General features: G+C 39.4%; 1 protein-coding gene across 2 annotated transcripts in view; it reads right to left on the bottom strand.

Moving 5' to 3' along the window:
- The window catches only part of cdkal1 (CDK5 regulatory subunit associated protein 1-like 1), a 252886-nt gene that overhangs the window by 134741 nt on the left and 95138 nt on the right, over positions 1-23007 (bottom strand). For both annotated transcript variants that reach the window (XM_084943963.1, XM_084943964.1), the window contains exon 8: positions 10259-10362. In XM_084943963.1, coding sequence (XP_084800089.1) covers positions 10259-10362 — 104 coding nt within the window. The remainder of the gene's footprint in view (positions 1-10258; positions 10363-23007) is intronic.

The raw sequence follows: 23007 nt of genomic DNA, 5'->3' as shown, positions 1-23007 counted from the left end.
TTACAATTTACATTACATACCCATCTGTATCTGTGCACATATTTTCATCCATTTTTGACCTTGTGAGTCTGTTAATTTATAGCTTTCTTTTGGTTTTCTCTGTAAAACGTTGCACTCACAACTCCACAGCCTTTGCAAGAAATGTATTGAGCCAAGCAGCAGAGCAAAGGTGCAGTTCAAACACACAAAACTTTAGCTTGAACACCTGACTTAGATGGACCGCTCACCCATAGAGGATCGTTCCTGGCAAACTTTGGCAGCCCTGTCTGTCCATGTGTCACATAGCTACAGCGGCAGAGGTAAACATGAGCTGACACCTGTCACAGATGTTGGAGCTAGCCAACAACCTAGCCCACATATCTGCCCGTCTATCTGTGGCTATCTGTCATATGTCATCCAGCTGGAACCAAGGAACTAAGCAGTGCCATTTCTGCTAATATCTCTTTCAACACTGATGCCAGGAGTCATGTGGGGGGAAAGCAGATGATATCTTTTTGTGGGTGTTATATAGTTCAATACTTTGCTTAGAATTTTACAACCATTGTTCAAGCCCTTCTAAAATGTGTAAAGCTTTTTCACCACCATACAACTCCAATATTACATATATACTTTCTGAACCTGAAAGAAAAAGAGCTTTTTTTAAGTATGTATGCTATTGTGAAACCTCCTGATATTACAAGGAAAAAGTAAAATCCAAATGAATATTTTATTCCGTATTCTATTCAAACACAAAATAGCCCGAGGCATCCAGGCAGCAAACAGAAGTATTAGCCGACTGCCTTTCTAGTCGTTATTGAGTCGAGACAGTCCAGAGCCTCTGCTACACTCACACCACAAGCCTTTGTGCTCAGATGTTTTGCTCAGACTAGATTGTTTTATTTCTTTTTTTCTAAATTTGGTTGTTTGCGTCATTCCTGAAATTTGTCCACTATCAGAGTTTAGCGGGAACTGGTTACGTCCCTGAACTGATACACATGGATGAAAAGAACAATAACAAAGATGTCACATGCACAGCGCTGTCATACAGAAGTATGCATGAAGGCCATTAAAGTCAGCAGATAGTCTTTCATGTATAAGCTGATGTGCAAGGGCCATGCATATTTATGGAGATTAACATATTAATGCATAATCAGGAGTTGCAGAATTGTTATATGAGTGGCATTACTAAATAAGATATTTTAATTCAGGATGCCACTGGCTACTTAAAACTACACTTCCCAGCTTGTCTCTCAATCACTCAAGTATGGAAAGAAGACTTATCTTTTTTGCTTAGACGGGGAAATGAGATAAAAGTCATGAGAATTCTGGCTTGCCTGTTCAGACTGAGAGACCTTAACATAACAGTCTCAGAATCAGGACTGGAAAGATCAGATCCCCACTCTGTTTGGGCTTGGGAACTGTCTTTGGGATTGGTCTTTCAGAGAAAAACAAAGAATCATTAGTCAGAAATGAAAGAAGTTATTTCTGGTTGAAAACTTATGACCTCATAATAAAGGAATTAAAGTTGAGAATTTCACTCTGCTGCTCAGCATCACTATAAATGTCTGAAAGAAGGCTGAAAGTCTATATATAAGTTCCATATAGCAGATAAATCTCTGTAAATTCTTCCCAAATAACCAAAAGTCATTCGTCATCCAACTTAAATAAATAAACTTCCCTACTTATTTACATATGAGCACAATGGCTCACATCAGAAATGGCACTAAGATCACACTCAAGCCACAAACTAGAGTGGACCTTCACCATATATTACAGCCCAATAAAATAAATTAAATCTCTATCCTATTTTATTCCTTTTTTAAAGCAATGCTAACACAAAAGCGTCAAGCTGATAGTATTATATTAGATAGGCAATGCAGAAACAATTTCATTTCACACACTTTTTGCAAGATTCAAGGATATTCAAGATGTTTTCAAGGATTTTCCAGCACAGGAACAAGCCCTTTAAGAATTTAGCGCATCAATCATTTGTATGTGGGAGAAAAGCACCAGCTGGTAGTTTTAGAAAAAAAAAAGAAGAAATATTGGTGATAGGAGGTTTCATGTCGTGTGTTTTCATTATGCCAACACCAGCTAGAGCCAAAAATTCAAGCTGTGTTGTGATTGCTGAGACGCATGTCACACGCTAATGTAGTGTGTCATGTGGGAATGATAGCAGTGTGTCTGTATCTATGAAGCGTCACATCCTGTTTCAGACAAGGCCATTTCAAAAACACCCTACTGACAGACAAAAATGACAAGGCGTCTGCCGCAGTGGGGGTTGAGGAACGCAACAAAAATAGAGTTCTCTCTCTGCACGGCCCCGGCACCTCCCTGTCACACCGACTACTCGTCTCCCATCACACTTCTCAGGTGCAGAATATCTGCAGGTCTCAGAGCTTTAAGCTATAAAACATGTCTTTCATTCTGTACAATCACTGTTAAATGAGACTGTAAATGAGTTGTACACAAACTGTGACATGTGATATGATACTTCATGTAACACAGGGGTGTCAAACTCAATTGCACAGGGGGCCAAAACTCAAGGCCCACTTTAGGTCGCGGGCCAAACAAGATAAACATTTATTGAACACACTAAAACAATGTTTTTTTAAACATAAATATGAATAAAAACAGACAGGAATATTATTCCAGATTAAATAAACTTGAAAAAATAAACTTTAACAGGTGCAGTTCAGCAAAGTCCGCTGACTTGGTTCAGCATTACTTGGCAACAGGGAAAGTGAGGCAGGTTGCACTGGTGCATTTGTGACAGCTTCACTTTTTTCACCGCACAACACCGGTGCTCCATCTGTTGTAAGTCCAACAAGTTTGTCCCAGGGCAGTTTCATGTCGGTTACACTTTGACATACGTTTTAAAAAATGTCTTTTCCTGTCGTTGTCCCGTGCATCGATTTAATGTTCAATATTTCCTCTCCACGGATGAAGATGGCCAGCTGTGCAATGTCCATCATGTCTATACTTTCATCCACAGCAAGAGAGTATGAAATAAAGTTTTTGCTTCTTTCACACAACTGTGTTCTTTAATCAGTGGCCATCTCACAAACCCGATCAGCAATCGTCTTTCTGCTCAGGCTCACATTTGCCAAAATCTGCGTTTTGTCTGGACACAAGACGTCGCACAGCTTCATCATGCAGCTCTTCAGAGTGGTACCGGGCTGATTTGGCTCCTCTGCTACAATAAAACTTGCTTTTACAACAGCTTCACTTTGTGATTTTGCTCTGATGAAAAGGGGGTGCAACGATACACAAAATTCCCCGTTTTCGGTTCGGTTCGGTACTTTGGTGTCACGGTTCGATATTTTTTCGATACAAAAAAATGTTCATGTTTTTTTAATTTGTCATTTATTAAAATTATAAATATATATTTTAACTCAAACGTACAGTTTTTAAATTTAATGTTGCTGAAACAACAAAGGGATAAAATAATAAATCTATCTGATCGAGAAATCACTCATCTTTGGAAAAGAGAGTTTATTACAGAGAAATGGCTCTTTCCAAAACAAAAGCTATACTATACGCTTCTTCTGGGCTATATTCTCAGCAGCATATTAAACATATCAGGTCCCCATAAGGAGAATCATGTGCTAACGGCTGTCTAAATGACTCGGGTAAAGTTTGTAGCATGCGTGCTTGTTGTTTTTGTCTGCTTCCACTTGTCTTTGCACTAGGACAGGGATGGGCAATCTCAGTCCACGAGGACCGGTGTCACATGAAGACCAAAATAGTTCCAAAGGCCAGATCTGAATGTGGGTGGGGGGGGAGGTTCAATTTGCCATGTTGCAACGAGCTTAGCTTCTGTCTTGCTAGCTTACGCTGCGCTCAGTGGATCTGCGCTCGACAGTGCAGCCTAGGCGGAGTAGTCGAGCGCAGATCCACTGAGCTCTCAACACAGACAGCATCGTCAGAAGAAAAGTTGATAAAATAAATAAAAAATTTTGTACTGTTCGATACATATGCGTACCGAACCGAAAGCACTGTATCGAACGCTTTAATATCGATACGAGTATTGTTGCACCCCTAAGAAATAAATAAATAAATATATATATATATATATATATATATATATATATATGCGCTCATTGATTTACTTTTTCAATGACTATGTAAAGGACAGTGACAGGTTATAGCTGATTAAAAAAAAACTCAAAGTATTCCATGCCAACATACTTTTTGTCATTTTAAATAACTCTATATCATATTACTATCGCTTTGTATATTGAAGGAGAGGTCAGAGGTCAAAAGTGACACATTTGAAATATTTATATGGTGCTTTCTTTATGATGACAACACACACCACAGTCATAGGATCACAGTTTCTAAGTTTTAAGGCTTATTGTCAAATTCTGACCAATACATCATCAAGCTGACCTTGAAGACTTTGGCAGATGTAAGCCAAATTGTAACACAATGTTAATTTGACCCCACTCTACAGCCCTACGAGCATATTCATAATTCCTTCAAAAATGTTCGAGCTGTTGTGTTTACAGACAGAATGACTTACGACAGAATAAGAACTAAACATGTGGGCGAAATGCAATTGTAGAAATTGGGGGGGTTAAAAACAGATCTAAAGATGTGTTTGTTAGGCACTGTTCTGTACACAATGTTCAAGTCAGTCTAAAAATGTCCTTATGTCAGTATGCCCTACATCATAAATGGCTTGAATCCTAAGTTTATTAATGACTATATACAGGTACTCTTGGAAAGAACATTCTAGAGCACTCCATCCGTCTCCATTAAGACGTGTATTGTTTTTTTGGGTGGGGGGGATCCGCACACTGGATCAGTTCAAACTACATGCTGACTGTCAGTTTTTAAATCTGCCCTTTATTGTCTAAGGCTGGTGCCTGCAGCCTCTCATTCAAACTTTAGTACTATCCATTGGTCACATGTAACTACTAAGCCCCAGACGCTTTTAACCAGTAACAGTACCTTAAATTTTACAAACCACATCCCTGCATCCTCTGTGCTGACAAAAAAAAAAAACAAAAAAAACAAAAAAAACAAAAAAAACAGAACGGCAGAGACATTTTATCCAACTTTAAAGCTGAAACTGAAAGCTGAGGTTAAACAGCTGAGTGTTCACAGTAAGTAGGGTTTGATTGACATCTCCAGAAGAATATACACCCATGCTTTCCCACTGACACGCAAACCAACCCACTCAGCTCCCCAGCACGTGTTTGTCACACACATGAACCCCTCCACTCTCCAACCCATACACTCTCTCAAACACACACATACACACACCCCTGTCATTTCCCGTGACATCCCCAGCCTCCATTACCTGCATGCATTAACAAACCTCTCTGATGTTAAAAATTATAATTCATACATTTGAATAATTCAGATTACTTTAAAAGCTGTGCGCTCACACTCGCTCACTCTTTTCCCAGCTTGAATGAAAAGTGTTTACCTCAAATCGCATTCGAATAAATCCTATAAGTCCTTTTAAAATTCCTTAGATAAACCAATCAAATACCCCCAGCGCTGGGCTGACTGGCCAATCAAAATTAGCATTCATAGAAGCGGCCTAGTTTTACTTAAAAGCCATCAAATAGCAAATCAAATTGCAGCGTCTATTTGTGAGGTTCAGTTTGTTAGAGTTAGAAAAAAGGGAGAGTGAGAGAAAAAGGGGGCCCTGCTGCACCAGATGTGTGTGCACGTGTGTGTGTGCGCGTGCGCATGTGTGTGTGGTGAGAGAGACATTTAAAAACAGTCAACAAGAAACAGGTTAGCAAACTGCACGTTCCCTTTAGATTAGATCTAAGGTTTGGATGGTGAGACCTCACATCTTTTCTCATCTCACTGTCCATGTCGGTTTCTGTTAATTCCAGCTATCTGTAAATCATAACCTTCTGCTTCCTTTTTCTGTGTTTTCAAAACAACAACTGTCTCTGACACTCATATTTCCTGTGCTGTAACGGATTACTCCCCACCCTACACTCAACACACGCACAGACAGTTCCCATAACTTCAGAGGACATCACTCTGACTTGCACTAATGTCACAGACTTGTGCCAATCCCGTGGTTCTCAAATTGTGGGGCCCCCTTTGGTTCCTAGTTGGCACAGAGCCAGCACAGGGGATGTGTGAACAATGGGCATTTTGACTCTGTGCGTTTAGACCTGCAGCGTTGCAGTGGTGCAGTGTGGAGTGCTTTCATTTGGGGGACAGTGACAAAAATATCTGAAGTATCCGGTAGTGTGGGTAACTCTGGTTGGTGTTTGTGCTATTGCGGGTCCTTATGTGCAGCCCATGCAACTTGTGTTAGTGTTAAAAAAAAAAGCACAAACACTCAATTGTATCTCCTGTTTGAGCTTCTCACACATGCTTCTTTTCTTTTTTTTTTTTTTTTTATATCTTCTGTGCGGGGCTTTTTTAATTTTGCACTTCTTCCTCTTAATGGTGAACTAAAAAACACACTTTTTAACCAATCAGCAGTCTGTCTATACATGGGATTATTACTTGTGCATGTTGATGGCTTCTTGGCAGTGTACAGGAGTGTGCCTCCATATAAGTTGAATTCCTACAATCACTTTCTTGGACACACAGACAAATGCAAACTTACACCAAAGGTAGGACGATAAAAATTCAGTGACTACAGTTTATATTTAAATTTAAGATTCAACTTGGAATGAGCATTGCTCATGACACACACAAGCCTATTAAGGTTATCCATTGTAGTGCATGAGGTCCTGGTAATTAGGAGTGAAAGATGTATATACTGATTCATGTATTTACTGTTGGTAGTTAGCAATGAAAGCTAAACCTGTTTTTAAATCTATGCATGTGTCTTCCCAAAGTCTGAGTATACCCCGTCTTTGTAACGAGCAGGTGCGTTTCTTCCTCCTGATTTCACCCAAATCATACGACCATAATCGTAAAAACATACAAATACACACCAAGGTTCAAGCAGCTGGTGAGTTTGTCCTTGACTGCCCACCCTGTGGCAGTGGCATGGATGCAGCTGTTTTAGAGGGTTCAGGATGGGATTTTAAAAGCCTTGTCCTTGTCAAGGGTGGACTCTTGGTTTATTTTTGGGAGGTTTTTTTGGAGGGGAGGGAGGGTTAATTACCCTAATATCGAAGGTTGTGTAAAGACCAGCACTCACATTGCATTGAAAGTTCCAGGCTCGTTATTTATGTCAATTAAAGTACTCTATTAGCTGTGCAGGAGCAATTAGCACACGAGGATATTTTCTTTTGGGAAGCAATACAGCAGACACCAGCGTTATCCAATCAGTTCTGAGCAAATTATATAACACACCTGGCACAATGCAGCAGGGCTCGCAAAATTTCAAAATCCCTGGTAGCCCTTCGGGCAGGGACTCTTCAGTTTTTGGTAGCCCAAAATAAATTTAAGTAGCCCGAATAAAAAAGAGAGCAATTTTTTGATTGATGTTTTGTTTCCTGTTTTGTTTCCTTTACAATATTATACATTAAAGTATAATATTGTAACGGAAACAAAACATTAATCAAAAAATTGTTGAAACACAAATTACAACATTGTATAAAAATTACAATCATCAACTCAAATACTTGGTTCTAATTGAACAGAAATTTCTATGAACTTGTAAGAACTGTGTAGAACATGAATCAGCCTGTGTCAGATCCTGAATTTGAAATTTCCACTGAAGTCACGGGTAAGAGGCAAGTGGAACCAAGATCTAGGCCATTTGCTTTTTGAAGTTTGCAAAGACTGCTAAACTTTGCCAGTGGTAGTTCACTCTTTGCAACATAGTACGCTGTTCTAAACAGATTTTTCAGGTTTATTTTTAGTATGTTATTTGCAATTGGTGTTTGTTCTGGGAAAGATATTGCAGACTGAGCAATAATGCATTTCTTGCATTTCTCATGGGTTCTAATGGGGGCCTTTCTTAAAATTACTGGTCCCAGTAACAAAGGCGCTTGTCGACTCAGAAATCGAGGGAAAACCAACAACACACCCGGCAGAACATTATGTTATTTACACGGGTGCACATAAGTGGTCCGCATGTGCGCATTTGCTGTCAAAATAAAAGACGCGCACCAGATAAGAAGTTGCAACGCGTGTTTGCGTCCATATAAAATGCACTGTTTTTGTCCGCTAGAGTGGGATTTTCACGGCACATTCCGCACCACATCTCTGTGCGTTCATCATTTGTTTGAAGCCAGCTCACCTCCTGCAACTACTTTTCCGAGAATACGCGCTTCTTTTGTGGTTCGGAGTCCTTCTGACATTTCTTTGGAGGTGGAGGAACACCAAAGTAATTGCTTAAAGGAGCTTGCTTCTTCGACATCTTTAAGAGTTCTAAACAAATGTCTGTCCTCCTCCAGAAAATCTTATGTACGCAAACACGCGTTGCAACTTCTTATCTTGTGCGCCTTTTTTTATTTTGACAGCAAATGCACCTGCGGACCACTTATGTGCACCCCTGTTTATTATTTAGCTTGTCATATTGCAGCCACAGAAATTCTTTTGTCCATGAAACCATAAAGCTGCACTTTATTTTTTGCCTTATAGTCTGATTTGTCATAACTTTTCCGTTTTGTGGTAACCTTTTCTTTGGCTGTCACTTCTTCACCCTGACCTGTCTTATTTGGCTCAGCAGAACTAAAATATATATCCTGCTGCTTTTACACACGCACTCACTTAACGCTCAGCGATTCTCTGCGCGATCAACCTCTCACATGTTTAAGCTTGCTGCGGGAGATGTAACTTGTCATGTTTGCATAGTAAGCTAACGATTGATAAGACGATGTCAGAGGAATTGGTGCGCAAATTATCGTCACTCACCAATCAGTGCTGTCGCTCTCTATACACAGTTCGCGCGATTGCAAAGTGAAAGCAAAAAAAACAAGCAAATTCAAACGAAATTTCCGAAAGAATGCAAAAGCATTGACATATATTTTCCCTTCCTACGATAGCCCGACGGGCAGGGCAGAGATAGATTTTGGTAGCCCGACTGGAAAAATCGCTAGCCCCGGGACGTCGGGCTAGCGATTTTGCGAGCCCTGTGCAGTACAGAATTTATTCATTTCTTTCTCATGCAAGCATCGCAACAGGCATCGCAACAGGCATCCCTGCTGCGATGCTTGCACTCGGATGGAAAACTGTGGTGCAAAGGTAACGCAAAACAACTTTTTAATGATTTAATAATGATTTTCATGACACTTAGTATTATCAGTAGTGTATTTGGGAGCCAGGATCAACCTGAACGAGTAAATCCTAAGAGTCCAGAACACAAGCAGCCTGGCAAGTCCTGTTAGTGGGATGTTCTTACGGCAGTGGGGTGAAGAACAGCATAATAAGAAGTTTCAATACTTTGCGAGAGGTTTTATATATTTAATTTTATCTGTAGGTATGAGGCTAGAACGCTGTTATAAAAGAGAAAGGAAGAAATGTACCTTTGTCCCTTTTCAACTTAGCATGTTTTTGTGATTACTATGAAATAAGTAAAGTTAATGGCAGAACGAATGGATTTTTGTCATCATTTTTCATGTCTTTGGCAGGAAGATTTTGTGCATTAATACTTAGTTTTACAGCAAAGTTTGAAACACAATGAGCTCATGGATAAACGCTGGTGTTAAAGGGATAACAGAGTGACCCTAGCTAGTTTAAACAAATGAAAAACAAGCTTTTTAATAGACAGTTGGCTTTTAAAATGCATATCATAAAATGGATGATAGCGCCTCGATAATTAAGTTAGCCACTTGTGTCATGAGTGCGTAGACTTGCCCTTGACTGACCTGCCTGGGGCTCTAACAGAGGCATGGCCTGCTGTGCAGTTAGGGATTCTGGGAGTGTGCTCTTAAGGAACAGATGCCAGCGCACAACAGCTGTTCCTTTGGCATCAAACTAGAGCCAAATGGCTGGACCCTCTACCCAAGAACAAAAACATCAACATGTGTTACTAAAACCTCTCCCTCTTAATAAGACACACACACACACACACACACACACACACACACACAGGAGTACGCTAAATCAGAACCTAAGTGTCTCCACAACCAGACTGAACCACAGAGACACACCGACACAACCTTTTATACTCAATTCGAGCACAGTCAGGGTCAAAATCCACCAACATAAAGGAGAAAAGGAAGTGGGAGCGCTGGATTTATAACCCAAGGCAAAACAAGAATGTGTCACATTAATTTTTTTATCTCAGTTATCTTGTTCTAAACCAAAACTGTAACTGAAATTGAAATTCCAATAATTGCACAGCCCTGTGTAGTGATAGTGTGTGTCTGTCTACAGAGAAAACGGTACTCACCCTGAAAAGACTGCCTTGCTCTCTCCACTAGCTCCTCTATGGGATAACTGGCCAAGTCTCCTCTTGCATGCTTCGTCTTGCAGTAGGTACACGCATTCAGACACCTACACCGACAGAAAGACACAAAAGAAAATGTAAAAAGAGAAAGATCGAGCAAACCTTCACTTTTGACTTTATTGAAGAAAACATGTTTTTTGCTTTGGGGGCTTGTGTTTCAATCTTTTTTTGCTCCATTTATATCATACGGTACAAATCTAATAATATATTAAACATCAAATGAAAGCAGCGGGTTGTATTCACCAATGCCATTGGAAATGGATGTCAACTTAAATGAACTATACTCAGCTCAAAATGTGAAGGTGGAATATAAAAATATATATAAATGAACAGAAGAGACTTTTAACCTCCTAGGACAGGGGTGGGCAACTCCAGGCCTCGAGGGAGGGTGTCCTTGCAGGTTTTAGATGTGTCCTTGATCCAACACAGCTGATTTAAATGGCTAAATTAGCTCCTCAACATGTCCTGAAGTTCTCCAGACGTCTGGTAACGAACTAATCATTTGATTCAGGTGTGTTGACCCAAGGTAAGAACCTGCAGGACACCGGCCCTCGAGGCCTGGAATTGCCCACCCCTGTCCTAGGACCTGCCGTCCACATATGTGGACATGACATTTTGGGTTATTTAGACCAAAATACTCAATTTTGCTCTACATGGGCCTGATATCCACTTACGAGGACATTATACTGCTACTGTTCTATCAAAATTTTAAATGAATATCCTCATTTGTGGCTCTCATTTTTCTTAAAAACAAAAATAAGGTAAAAAAAAATAAATCTGGTAATTCTTTGTTTTTACATTCATCAGGCCCCAATATGCCCAAATATAAAGAGAAATTAAAAATGCATGTCGTGGAAGAGTTCGGGTCTTAGGTCTCAATTAAGGAAAAGCACTAAAAGACAGGGGAGAGTTAAAACTGCTCTCTCTTTCATAAACTATTTCAAAGGATTAGAAGTGACCATGGACAGCTGTCTCGAAGGCAAACAGTGGAAACGCTAGAGTCGCCGCATTGTTTTGTTTGAGAAAAAGAAGAGAGGCTTGATTCAAATTGACTGTGAAAGGAAGGGAAAGGAGAATGAAGCAGAACAGAAAAATGAGAACAAAAATAAAATTGCCTCACACTAAAGCCCTGAGTATGGCAGGGTGTAAACTCCGGGAGAGTGCTTGGTTGGGAAGATCAACCAAACCACACTCTATTAAAACCATCTGATGAATTTGGATTCAATTTCAGACCTCGAATTTGTCATTGTAGTTTGAAAAGTACAACCTGGCATTAAAAAAAAGTTTGTGCGATGTGTTAACATCCTGAACTGCAAATCAATTACATCCTATATTAAACTGAAAATGGTAAAACACACACACACACAAACCGACAGTATTACAAAAATAACAGAGTCTCGTTCAGGTGCATTTTATGGATTTAACATCTTTTCCAGCCAACTGTTGTTGGCATGGAATTTCTGAGGTTACGTGAGCATATGACATCTTTGTATTTTCTATTTTCCATCTAATTTTATTTCTATGCATTTTTCTTTTTCTGGCTTTTTTCCCCTCGTTGGCTCCATTAGTTGCAAGTACATGTTATTGGGTCAGTCTGAATGAAACGCTGTGGCATCTCATTAGCAAAATACTGCAAAGTAATTGGGGGTAAAGACCCAAACAAACTCAATTATAGCTAATAATGGGCCAGTACTTCTACTCATAAAGAAAACCTGACTGTCCATTAGCACAGCACTACTAATGGAGACTTCTAACCTTGGGAATACATTGGGTACAGCTCTGTTGCTAAAGCTGATCATGGTAACATAAAACAATGCTTGGGATTTGTTATATATGCATCCTAAAAGCAGCTCTGTTCTGGTTCGCTCGAAAAAGGAAGCAAGAAGAATGAGTTGAGTAAAGTTTGAATTATCTGACTGTTTTGCTTCGCTTAATGCGCCTTATAATCCGGTGTGCCTTATGGTCCAAAAACAAAAACAGTAAGCATAAACTGCATCCTTGACATTCAAGGAAAAATAACATTGATCCCCAGAAACCTGAAGCACAAAGGACAAAATTTGTCATATGCCTCACAAAAGACACCACTAATCACACTATGATATTACTCCATATATAAAACAATATTGTGCTCAAGAATGACCATGTTTTTCAATTAGTAGGATGGTGGATTCGTTAATCCTGATAGTTTCCACTATCCAGTGAGTGATGTTGTGAAGCATCTCTCAGGTGGAAGCTGGGATCATCTGTAATATGGTAACAATTTTTTATATAATCCATATACAAGAAGTGATATATAAATATTAGGGGTGCAACGATACACAAAATTCACGGTTTGGTTCGATACTTTGGTGTCACAGTTCGATATTTTTTCGATACAAAAAATGTTTGTCTTTTTAATTTGTCATTTATTAAAATGATAAATATATATTTTAACTCAAAAGTACAGTTTTTAAATGTAATGTTGCTGAAACAACAAAATAATTAAAAAATAAAATAAATCTAACTGATCGAGAAATCACTCATCTTTGGAAAAGAGAGTTTATTACAGAGAAATGGCTCTTTCCAAAATAAAAGCTATACTATACGCTTCTTCTGGGCTATATTCTCAGCAGCATATTAAACATATCAGGTCCCCAAAAGGAGAATCATGTGCTAACGCTGTCTAAATGACTCGGGTAAAGTTTGTAGCATTAATCTCGTTAAAATGACATTAACGCCATAACGCTGCAAATCTCCGTTAACGAGTTACCGCGGATCGCCCCGTGCGTGGGGCTGGACGGCGTCAACACGTTAACAAGCTAACTGCGCTAACGCACTAGTTCCCACCAATTGAGCATTGCGTGGCACATCTGACATACTGTTTTACTTTTGTCCATGATGCGCTTACCTTCAGGATCATACTTCACATGAAAACCAAAATAGTGCCAAACGCCACATCTGAATGAGGGTGGGGGAGGTTCAGTTTCAGGTAGCGTTGAGGCAGTTGCCATGTTGCAACTAGCTTAGCTTCTGTCTTGCTAGCTTGCCCTGGGCTCAGTGGATCTGCACTCGACAGTGCAGCCTAGGCGGAGTAGTTGAACGCAGATCCACTGAGCGCTCAACACAGACAGCATCGTCAGAAGAAAAGTTGATAAAATAATAAAAAAAATGTTGTATTGTTTGATACATATGTGTACCGAACCGAAAGCACTGTATGAACGGTTCAATATCGATACGAGTATCGTTGCACCCCTAATAAATATGTTCCGTAGAGGAAAGTTCAGCTGTTCTTCCTCTGATGGTTCATAGTTAAATACTGGATCACATTTAAACCAGTGATAAAAAAAAAAAAGGTTAATCACAGTCTATCTACAGAGCAGATACACTACAACTTTACACAAATTCTTTGTCAAAAATAAGTAACATGCAATAACCTAAAGATGACAAAAAAAGAGGTCATTCTGTTACGGCACAAACATCTACATTATACATGTCGATCCACTTGTTCCACTGCATTTGTTGGACCATCTAACACCTTGCACACTAAAATGCTGCAATCCCTCTCTTATAATCGTTCTGACATTCATTTAAAATAGCAGAAGAATTTTCAATGACACAAATCACCACAACGGTTAAAGAAAACAGAGCTATCCATCCATCCATCTCTCCTTCTCAGAGTATTGCTTCGCTGAGGGCACTAAAGATGGCAGCTAGGTCACAGGACCTTGCTGTGGAGAAAACACAGACAGATGGGACCCCGTGTGCGTGCACACACGCCGACACAGACACACACACACACCACCAGGGGGTCAATCCATCTTAATGTGATCAGGCCCAGCTGAATGGATCACACCAACATTAATCTCAAGAGACAGTCAGTGGCCTGCTTGTGTGTCTGTGTGTATTTGCATCAGTAACGTGCAATGTGTGTGCGTTCGTAGCCATATGAACGCACACACATTGCACGTGGTGTTCAAGTGTGCTGCTGTTGCTGAACATTTGTCCAGTATCACAACAATGCATTAGCGGTTTCGACTTCTCCATTAGCCAGGACGGTCTGTGACAACTAGACCAATGCTGAGCGCAAAGAGGAGCCTGTGTCCCTCACTCGCTGTGGCAGGCACATGCACGCCTTTACTTTGTATTAAAGTTGCGATGGATGATAAATTATTTGAAATAATACAACAATTTTAAAGCTGCTTTTACCATTCAGGAAAACTAAGCAGCTGCAGTGACATAAAGACGCACTTTGATAATTAAATCCAAATATTTCTCGGCCTACTTTATATCTGTCCTTGCTCCCTCTTCTGTTTTGTCCCAGTTAATTAAACCACAGAGGTAGCTGTTGTACCTGACAACAGTGTAGTTCATCAATGTGTTACAATGAGAAAGGTTACCTCCCCAATGTGCGTGTGTGTGTGCGCGCGTGTGAGATGAAGACGGAGAGATTATTGTATGGTTGCAGCCTTGAAAAGGTAACAAAGGGAGGAAAACCCTGAGGTTCCTCTATACATTTGTAAGCCTGCCTCAATACACACACACACACACACACACACACACACACACACACACGCACACAAACAAAGTACAGTTCCCTTCGGGAAGGCTCCCTTGTGCTGCATATTAAGAACAAGAAAATCATTTCTCAGTGATAAGTATTTAGAATCTAGACATTAATTAGAAAGCTACACATTAATTAGAAAACAGCCATCGGTGTGTATTAGTGTTCGTCGGGGCTCGTATTGTGCCAGCTTCAAAACGCAATTATGAAAACAAAGCTTAAACTGCGAGGGGAAGTCTGAGCGCCATGCAAATTGTAAAGCAAGATTAGTCATTGCGCTTATTGTCGAGACGGGGAGACGCTGAAGTGGGTATATTAGCAAACAAAATCTCCAAACTGCTGTTATATGGCTGAACAATGCCTCGAGCCTGTGAGTTTGCTGTTAGTGTCATCTCAAAGTCAAAGTGGAGGTGGCGAAATAATATGGAGTCAAGGAACAAAGACTGCTGACACAATGAAGTTAAGACCTATTAGGAGCAATGAATAGAGGGGTTATTAGTAATTCAGAAAAAGATTGGCAGTTAAAACCCATTTCAAGTTGCATGGGAACTGCACACACACCGATGATCTTGTGTAACTCATATAAAAAGGCAATATTCATCACATCAAATATTATTAGGAGCTCTAATCATAAGGGTTTGGGATTAAGCGCCGCTTGTGGCACTTAGTCAATGGGGGTTAAGTGGAGTTGCGACGGTGGGTTTGAAACTACAGAGATTTTACTTCATTTTTCAAAAGTGTAAATTTGTGCGAACACTTTTCTACGGTGGCTCGCTGACTTGTGACGATTGGTTAACACTCTGAAGCTGTGTGTTAGGTAAAAAAAAAAAATCAATCAAGTAAAAGTTTTTGCACCAATATTTCACATGAGGATTGGTCGTGTTTGTGTATTTGTGTGTGTGCATGGATTTCAGTGAGCTTCCTTTCATCTACGAGTGTGTGCTCTAATGCAGCTGGGCCCCGTTTCTCTCTGCGTTCAATCCAGCCTTTGTTCATGACCTCTCGAGTTCTGTTATCGAGTCTCATGTTCCCCGTGTTAAATACTGAAAGAGCTCTGTGTGCATTTTCGAAAATGTGTCACATGTTGACCCCGCGTTTCTGAAACTACTACAGCAGCTTTGCTTGTTGTTTTGACTGAAAAAAGTCAGCGTGTGTATGTGTGTGAGAGCGTGTGCGCTTGTGTGTGAAACCACATGTCCACGTAGTAGCTGTGTTTTCCCAACTTCTTGTTTTGTCTGTAGTCTGACCTCGAGACGGTGTTTGTGCTAAAGTCAATGAGCCTATTGTTGCTGGAAAAGAATGGTGCGATATTTGTTTATTTTTGAACTCACTGATAAAGTGTCACGTGAAGATATGCTATGAGGTTAGGCCTACAATCAGGCTGACTGACTCAGTACTTGGTCAGGTAATCGGCTCACTTCTCTGGCTTACTAACCACTTTGCACTCTAACTTACTTGAATTTTAAGTCCTCTTTTCGCTGATGATCTGAATGCTGAGCTGACTCACATAGTAGGTAAATTCAGAGGTCAGAAGGATCTGCACACAGTAATAACCGTCAACTGACAGCTTGTTTTGCTGACTTACTACTTCATGCAAGTCACTAGACAAAACAGTGGTTGGAGACCGCAGGTCGCCTGAACTGATTGTGACCGTTTGCAATGAACTTGTGATCTTGTTGCTTGAGCAGGTCTGAAACCACTTGCAAACAGCTGCCATCTTCAAAGCAAGTTTGATGTGTCAAGGTGATAAAACGGCAAGACTGAGCCAGTCTGCTATCAGTCTGCAAAAGAACTGCATCAAGTTGGCAATTACATGTAATGTGTGTGTGTTAATATGGTATAAGTTGTCCACATATACATAAATTTAAAGTAAACTACAATTCACATTAACTACTAACATTTAGAGTTCAGCTAGAACCTCAGATTTGAAACAGAAATTGCTCCACAAACCTTGCTTTTATATTGGAATATAACCAGAATAGAACCAGATGACAACCAGTTTAGTTGAGTTCCCTGTTGCAGAGAGATGCACTGCAGATCGACTAAAACATGTTGGCAACGTCTCTAACTACACATTAGAGAAATTATTTTCAAATGCAGTCAGTGTGCAACAGAATTTTTACTCCATTCTGACTGAATCATCAAGGAGTGACTAGTCAAATGCCTTAAAGTGGACCTATTATGCTCTACCATGTATATAGTGTGATACAGTGGTGGTTACTCACATAAAACATGGCTAAAGCTTTTTTCTTCCTCTTGGCTCTGTATGACATCACTAAAAGTCGATATCTGTTTTAAGCAGATGAACCGAGGGGCTTCAACAAAGCCCAGTCTAAGATAAATAAGGGTAATTTTAAACCGTAAATCATGCAAAGCTACTCTAATCAAATCCACAAATAAAAATATGCAGCTGGAAATGTGCATAACAGGTCCACTTTAAAGCTGTTGTCATTTTACATCTAGCAGAATCTTTGCATATATCAGAGGATGTAAAGGAATTATTGAGACCTTTTAAAATGTTTTGGGTTTTTTCTCAAGAGTTTTCAAAAGGATTCCAGTTCCTAAACATTTTATTACGAACGTAACCACTCTCTTCTTAAACTCCATTCCTCTAAAGCAACAAAACAAAATGACTGGACTGGACTGCATGTGTACACCACTACAGATAATGTAGTGGAAATCACCTCATTACTGGGCTGGTGTTTCTTATTGACAAAAAGTTGCTGCTTGAGTCACAAATCTTCTCTAAAATAGTCACTCGTGTGTGTGGTCTGGGTGTTGCTCAGATTGTAGGGATGTAAATTTGTTTACACAGTCACAGTATGTCAATGTGTTTTCCTTAGGAGGATAAAAAAAAGCTCCTGTAATGTCTGTCATCAAATTTCTAGGTGAAGACATGTTGTTAAGGTTGAAGTAAGCTTAAGTTTTGACATGTAGTAGTTATGGTTAAAGCTCCAGAACATTTCTAACTGAACGTAATGCCCCCTGAAATCATGGACACACTAATAAACTACTGTGTGTATGTGTGTGCACGAGTGTATGTGTGTAAATTGTGTTTGTCTGTGACACACTGGGACTAATTCAGTTACTCAGGGGTTCTGTAGCATAATACCTTGTAATGACACACAATCTCATTTTGTCCAAGGAGACACATCAATCTTTTGGATTTACTGTGGGGAGCACAGTCTGTCCTGGTGAGCGAGTGTGGAGAATAGTGTACGGCGTGTGTGTGTGTTTGTCCTGAGCATATATTTGTGTGTTTGTGTGTTAAGCAGTGGGAAAGAGGGAAATGGAATAAAGTGTTCAGACCACTGGAGCTGAAAACTACCCATACATTGGTTTGATAAACAGCAGGAGAGGCCACTGTGGTACACAGCTAGAAGAGGTGTGCACATATGTCTGTGTGTGAGCCTGTCTGCATATGGTCGTGTGTGTGTGTGTGTGTGTGTGTGTGTGTGTGTGTCAAGAATGAAATAGAAAAAGAAAATGAGAATTCCGTTGTGGAGGTGTATGTGCGTGTGTGTCTTGTGCTGAAGTGCAAAATCAAAATGAGATTGTGTGTATATTGGGCATCCATGCGTCTCTGCGACTGTTCACACATATGTACGTGAGAAGAAAACCTTTTGTAAACACCCTTCATTCTGCTGTAATTCCACTTTTCTGAAGCACATCAGCACATTTTCTCCATCTTTTGTTGCTGCTTGACATGATGCATTTTCACTTCTGCTCTTTCAAGAGAAAAACAACACAGAAAAGAAAAGATGAGATCATTGACCAACGGCAAACAAAATGAAAACGCAGTCAAGCGGCGCGGTCCAACGTGATTCTGTTGTACGGTGTGGAAGAGATATGGACCGATATCATGCAGAATGACTGTGGATATTAGAATCTGAAGTTAGAGAAAATATACCTGCTTTCATTATTAGGTTAAAAAAAAAAAAAGATGTATAGGAGAAGGAAAAGGGAAAAAGACGTTGATCTCGAGTCCCATTGACTTCCATGTTGTTGCTATGAAACTGAAATTACAAAACATAAATCTTTTTAAGTTATCGAATAACTTTGCTAATGAGTTTGCATCTCTCCATCTTTTCTTTTTGTGTGACACTCCCCTTTAAAGCAGATACTTATCTATAACACCAACACCTGTATTCTTATTGTAACATTAGCATTCTTAAGTGCCTATAGGGAATAAATAAATTCAAATAACATTTAATAAAAATAATAATGTTTGCCTTATGCCGGATGCCCCACCTGATCAAACCCCACAGGGATTCGTGTCTTCTCCCAGGATCGCACCAGGAATCTTTCGATTATGCTATTCCCAAGTGACACCCTCTATTATAAAGTGCGCACTCAATGAGTTTTGCTCTGACTTTTTACCTTGCTTAGTCAAGGAATGTGCCATATAAATACATAAATCAATCATAATGACATTGATTGATCTGCAAAGAGAAACAGTTAAGAGGACTAAGAAAAGAATCCAAGCATGGAGGAAGCTCTGAAAGTGAAACACGCCAATCACATACTGATGACTGTCATTTCTTTTCTTGAAATAGGACCAGCATGATTGTTCAAAGTCAAAATTAGAAAAGCGAACTGGGAACTAAGAGTTAAAAATACACATAAGCACAAAAGCAGTTTTTTTGCGCTGTTTTTCAGAAGACGAATCACAGCGACACACTACTGATGGCGAAATTTAATGACAGAAATGAACATTTTGAGCAGACTGGAATTAAAATGATCACTGAAGATGAATTTAAAAGTAATCCTATCAGACATAGAGGCTAATATAACTTCTAAATATAAAAAAAAAGGGCTTTCTCCAAATTTTGTGATGTGATTTGCTTGACACTTTAATATTTACTGGGGAGGCAATATTCTTAATATTGAAATATTAAGACGGGCAGCACATGCTCAAAAACTTTTGCACAAATTTTACTGAAATTAGGGCTGTGCGATATGACCAAAATCTCATATCCCGATATAAATCACAAAAATGTTAAGTTTTCTGTAAATTCTGTGAATCTCGGGCAGCTCGACTTGTGTGAAGTATTTCCTACTGTGCGTCATGTAGCTGGAGTCGAGTGTTTTAACTGATGCATGAAACGATACATTTTTAGACATAAGTTGTAAAGGCCGCCGTTTTCTTTGTGAGTATTTATTACACGGCGTGCTGCGGGGAAAAGCCTGTTCTAACGTTTGCGTCTAAGGTTTATTTTTTAGCACCTTGCGGCTCTTTTTTACTTCTCATCCATAAATAATCTGCTCTTTCACGTGATTCAGTTTATTTTGAAAAGTCTCAACAGGATCTTGAGCTTTATTGTGAAAGGTTTATGTGGAACATAAACAAGCGGACACGCGATGCTGTTACCGTCGTTGTTGCTAACCACAACGCATAAAAACAGGCGCTTGTCCGTCCGTAGTGTGGTTATATAAAATATAAGAGAAAGAGAGAACTTCTAGAAATTAATATAGCCACTACAGCGACCATCAAAACGATGAAAAAATATTGCCGTAAATGGTTTATTTTGTGACACCACGAAACAAACGATAGCGTAAAATGAAACGATAGTTTATAGCTTCATCCGATATATATCGTTATATCGAACAGCCCTAACTGAAACAACATTGAGACACAAGCAAACAAATTAAACCATAGAATAAAATCCACATCGCTTTCTGTTTAAATAAGAAACACCTGCCATCCAGCACCTGTATGCAGCTTTTTTGTTTCAGGCAGCGTGCATTGTTTGTTGTTGCTAGCTGACATGCATGAGTTCAGAACTGGCCAGTGGACCGTCTCAATCCAGCCTCCAATATCCTCTAAACTTAACAAACCTTCCAAAAAAAAAAAAAAAAAAAAAATTAAACCAAGTCTCCACCTGCAGCAGCTTCTGTTAGGGTGGCCTTCCAACTCGCACACAGCAGATCAAGGACTACCATACCCATGTGCACTTAAAAAAGGCAGGGTCTGAGTGTGTCAAACTGTGGGATGAAAGCATCTGAGGACTGCCTGTAGTTTCTTCCCTCGTTTAGTTTTGACTAAAGTATTTAGACCTTCATTCTGATCCGTCCTTGTTACTCAGGGATACGTAATGTCAAAAAACAGGAGTCATAAAGTGATGTTGTATCTGCAGCTTAACATCTGAGTCCTAACCCTGCTCTAAGGCTAATTGATTTTCTGTGCACCGAGACATTAGTGACCCCAAATTTACCCCACTCTCAGCTGGCTAAAGTGTTGTGCAATACACCTTAGACACAATGGTTAACACAAATCTACGTGAAGGTCAGCACTAAAGTTGATAAGGCCTATTATTCCACTGTGTTGGCTCGGAGAGGGGACACAAATCACAGGAAACAAGGAGGCTAACACATAGGGGGCCTCCCGGATAACACAAATATGTTCACAATGCACTCTAACATACATTTTTTTACATGCTCATCTGGCTTTGTTTACATTGTGTCTTTGTTTACATTGTGTCTGTGTGCATAGCGTAGGTGTATTTTGCTACACTGATTGTGGTTGATTATATAAATACATAAATGAAAACAGCAGATGACAAAATAGAAAAAATAAACTGTTTTTTCTTGAGATTATTAAAGCCAAATACAAATAAAGCATCTAAAACTATCCCGTGAAACGTTTTAATCATCCATTCAAATCCCTAACAATGGATTCATGCGATATTCAACACAGTAATGGGAAGATAAATTAGCTTTCTGTTAAGTAGATAAGAACATTACTATTAATGTCACGAGGTGAAAAGAAGAAAAAAAGAGAGAAATCAGGGACTGGATAGAAAACCGTGAACAAAGGAGAGAGAATAAATTGGTGTACAAGTTCCAAGGTTATCCATTATAGTCCCTGGACTGAGAAGAGCAGCAGCTACAAGAGGAAGAAATGTTTACTCTCCTGTAACAAAAACGAAGAGCACTGAAATTTATCTTGCACTCAATTTTCTGATCCTCTGATCTATTTGAAACCTATTGTAAACCTAATCTGCGGGCATCCAACGGACTATTTTTGCATTAATATTTATTTTAATTGAGATCTATAAATTAAAAAATGCACCATCATTCCATTGGAATATTTTGTTTCAAAGTTTTTTGATACCTCTTGATATTAGCAGTTCAACTTCAAACTATTTGTTGCAAAGGACGAAAAGCCAGCACAGCGCTCAGTCGTCACGGTGCAGTCGGCCTTCGGGCAATTCTTCAAATGTGTTTCAGAGAGCTTTGAAACACATTTGAAACACAGCCTAGTCTTGCTGCCTATTCTGATACCATCCTGTCCACCTACTGGTCTGCTGGGAGCAACAATACAGTTAGTTATTGGTTAGAGGTTAGAAGACGGGATCATGTGCACCTGACTTTAACACGCTGCAATCTCAATGACAGAGAGAACTGCCTGAAATGCAACTAAACAGAGAACGGGGAAGAGACAGCTAATGAAACGTAATGAGCTGTAACAGCGGAACAAAGGACTTTTTTACGCCTGGAATCTAATGGCAAAGGTTGATACAGACACAGCAAGACACACACACACACACACTTAATGACCCATTCTGTGCAAGTGGCTGTAAATTCCTGTTTATGACACTGAAGCACCACATCTGAACTTGCTCACAAAAGGGTTTTGAACACACACACACACACACACACACACACGTCCCCAATGTTATGTTTAATCATAATTTGACACCCAATCCCAATGTCTTGTTTATTTGCCTGTTCTTTTTTGTTCCTTTCCCTTTTTCCAGGGAAATTTTTCATTATATACAAAGTTTATTACAAACACTTTGCATTTTTCAGCCCTTCGATGTATCGTTGAACGATCACATATTAAAATCATAAAAATATTTGAAAATACATCCCAAATAAAACACTCACAATTAAGTTGGCCACTATATTTAAAATAGCGTTTAAAAATCCAAAAACAATCTGTGTCGGATTTTCAATCCATGTAAAAACAATCCAAAAACAAATAATAAGGAGGAAAAATTATACCAACTAAAGAGGACAAGCAAAAACATGAAGTCAACATCAAAAATATAAGGAGCGTGGTTTTCAAAGCAACAAGATCTTATTCAAAAACTCCAAAAGTTATGTGTATTTCCAATATACTTTTTTCTTCATCCCATTCCCACATCTA

The sequence above is a fragment of the Perissodus microlepis genome, chromosome 11, assembly GCF_051167445.1.
Source record: "Perissodus microlepis isolate ML-2025 ecotype Zambia chromosome 11, ASM5116744v1, whole genome shotgun sequence".
In the NCBI taxonomy this organism is placed as follows: domain Eukaryota; kingdom Metazoa; phylum Chordata; class Actinopteri; order Cichliformes; family Cichlidae; genus Perissodus; species Perissodus microlepis.
This window is presented reverse-complemented; position numbering and strand designations above follow the sequence as displayed.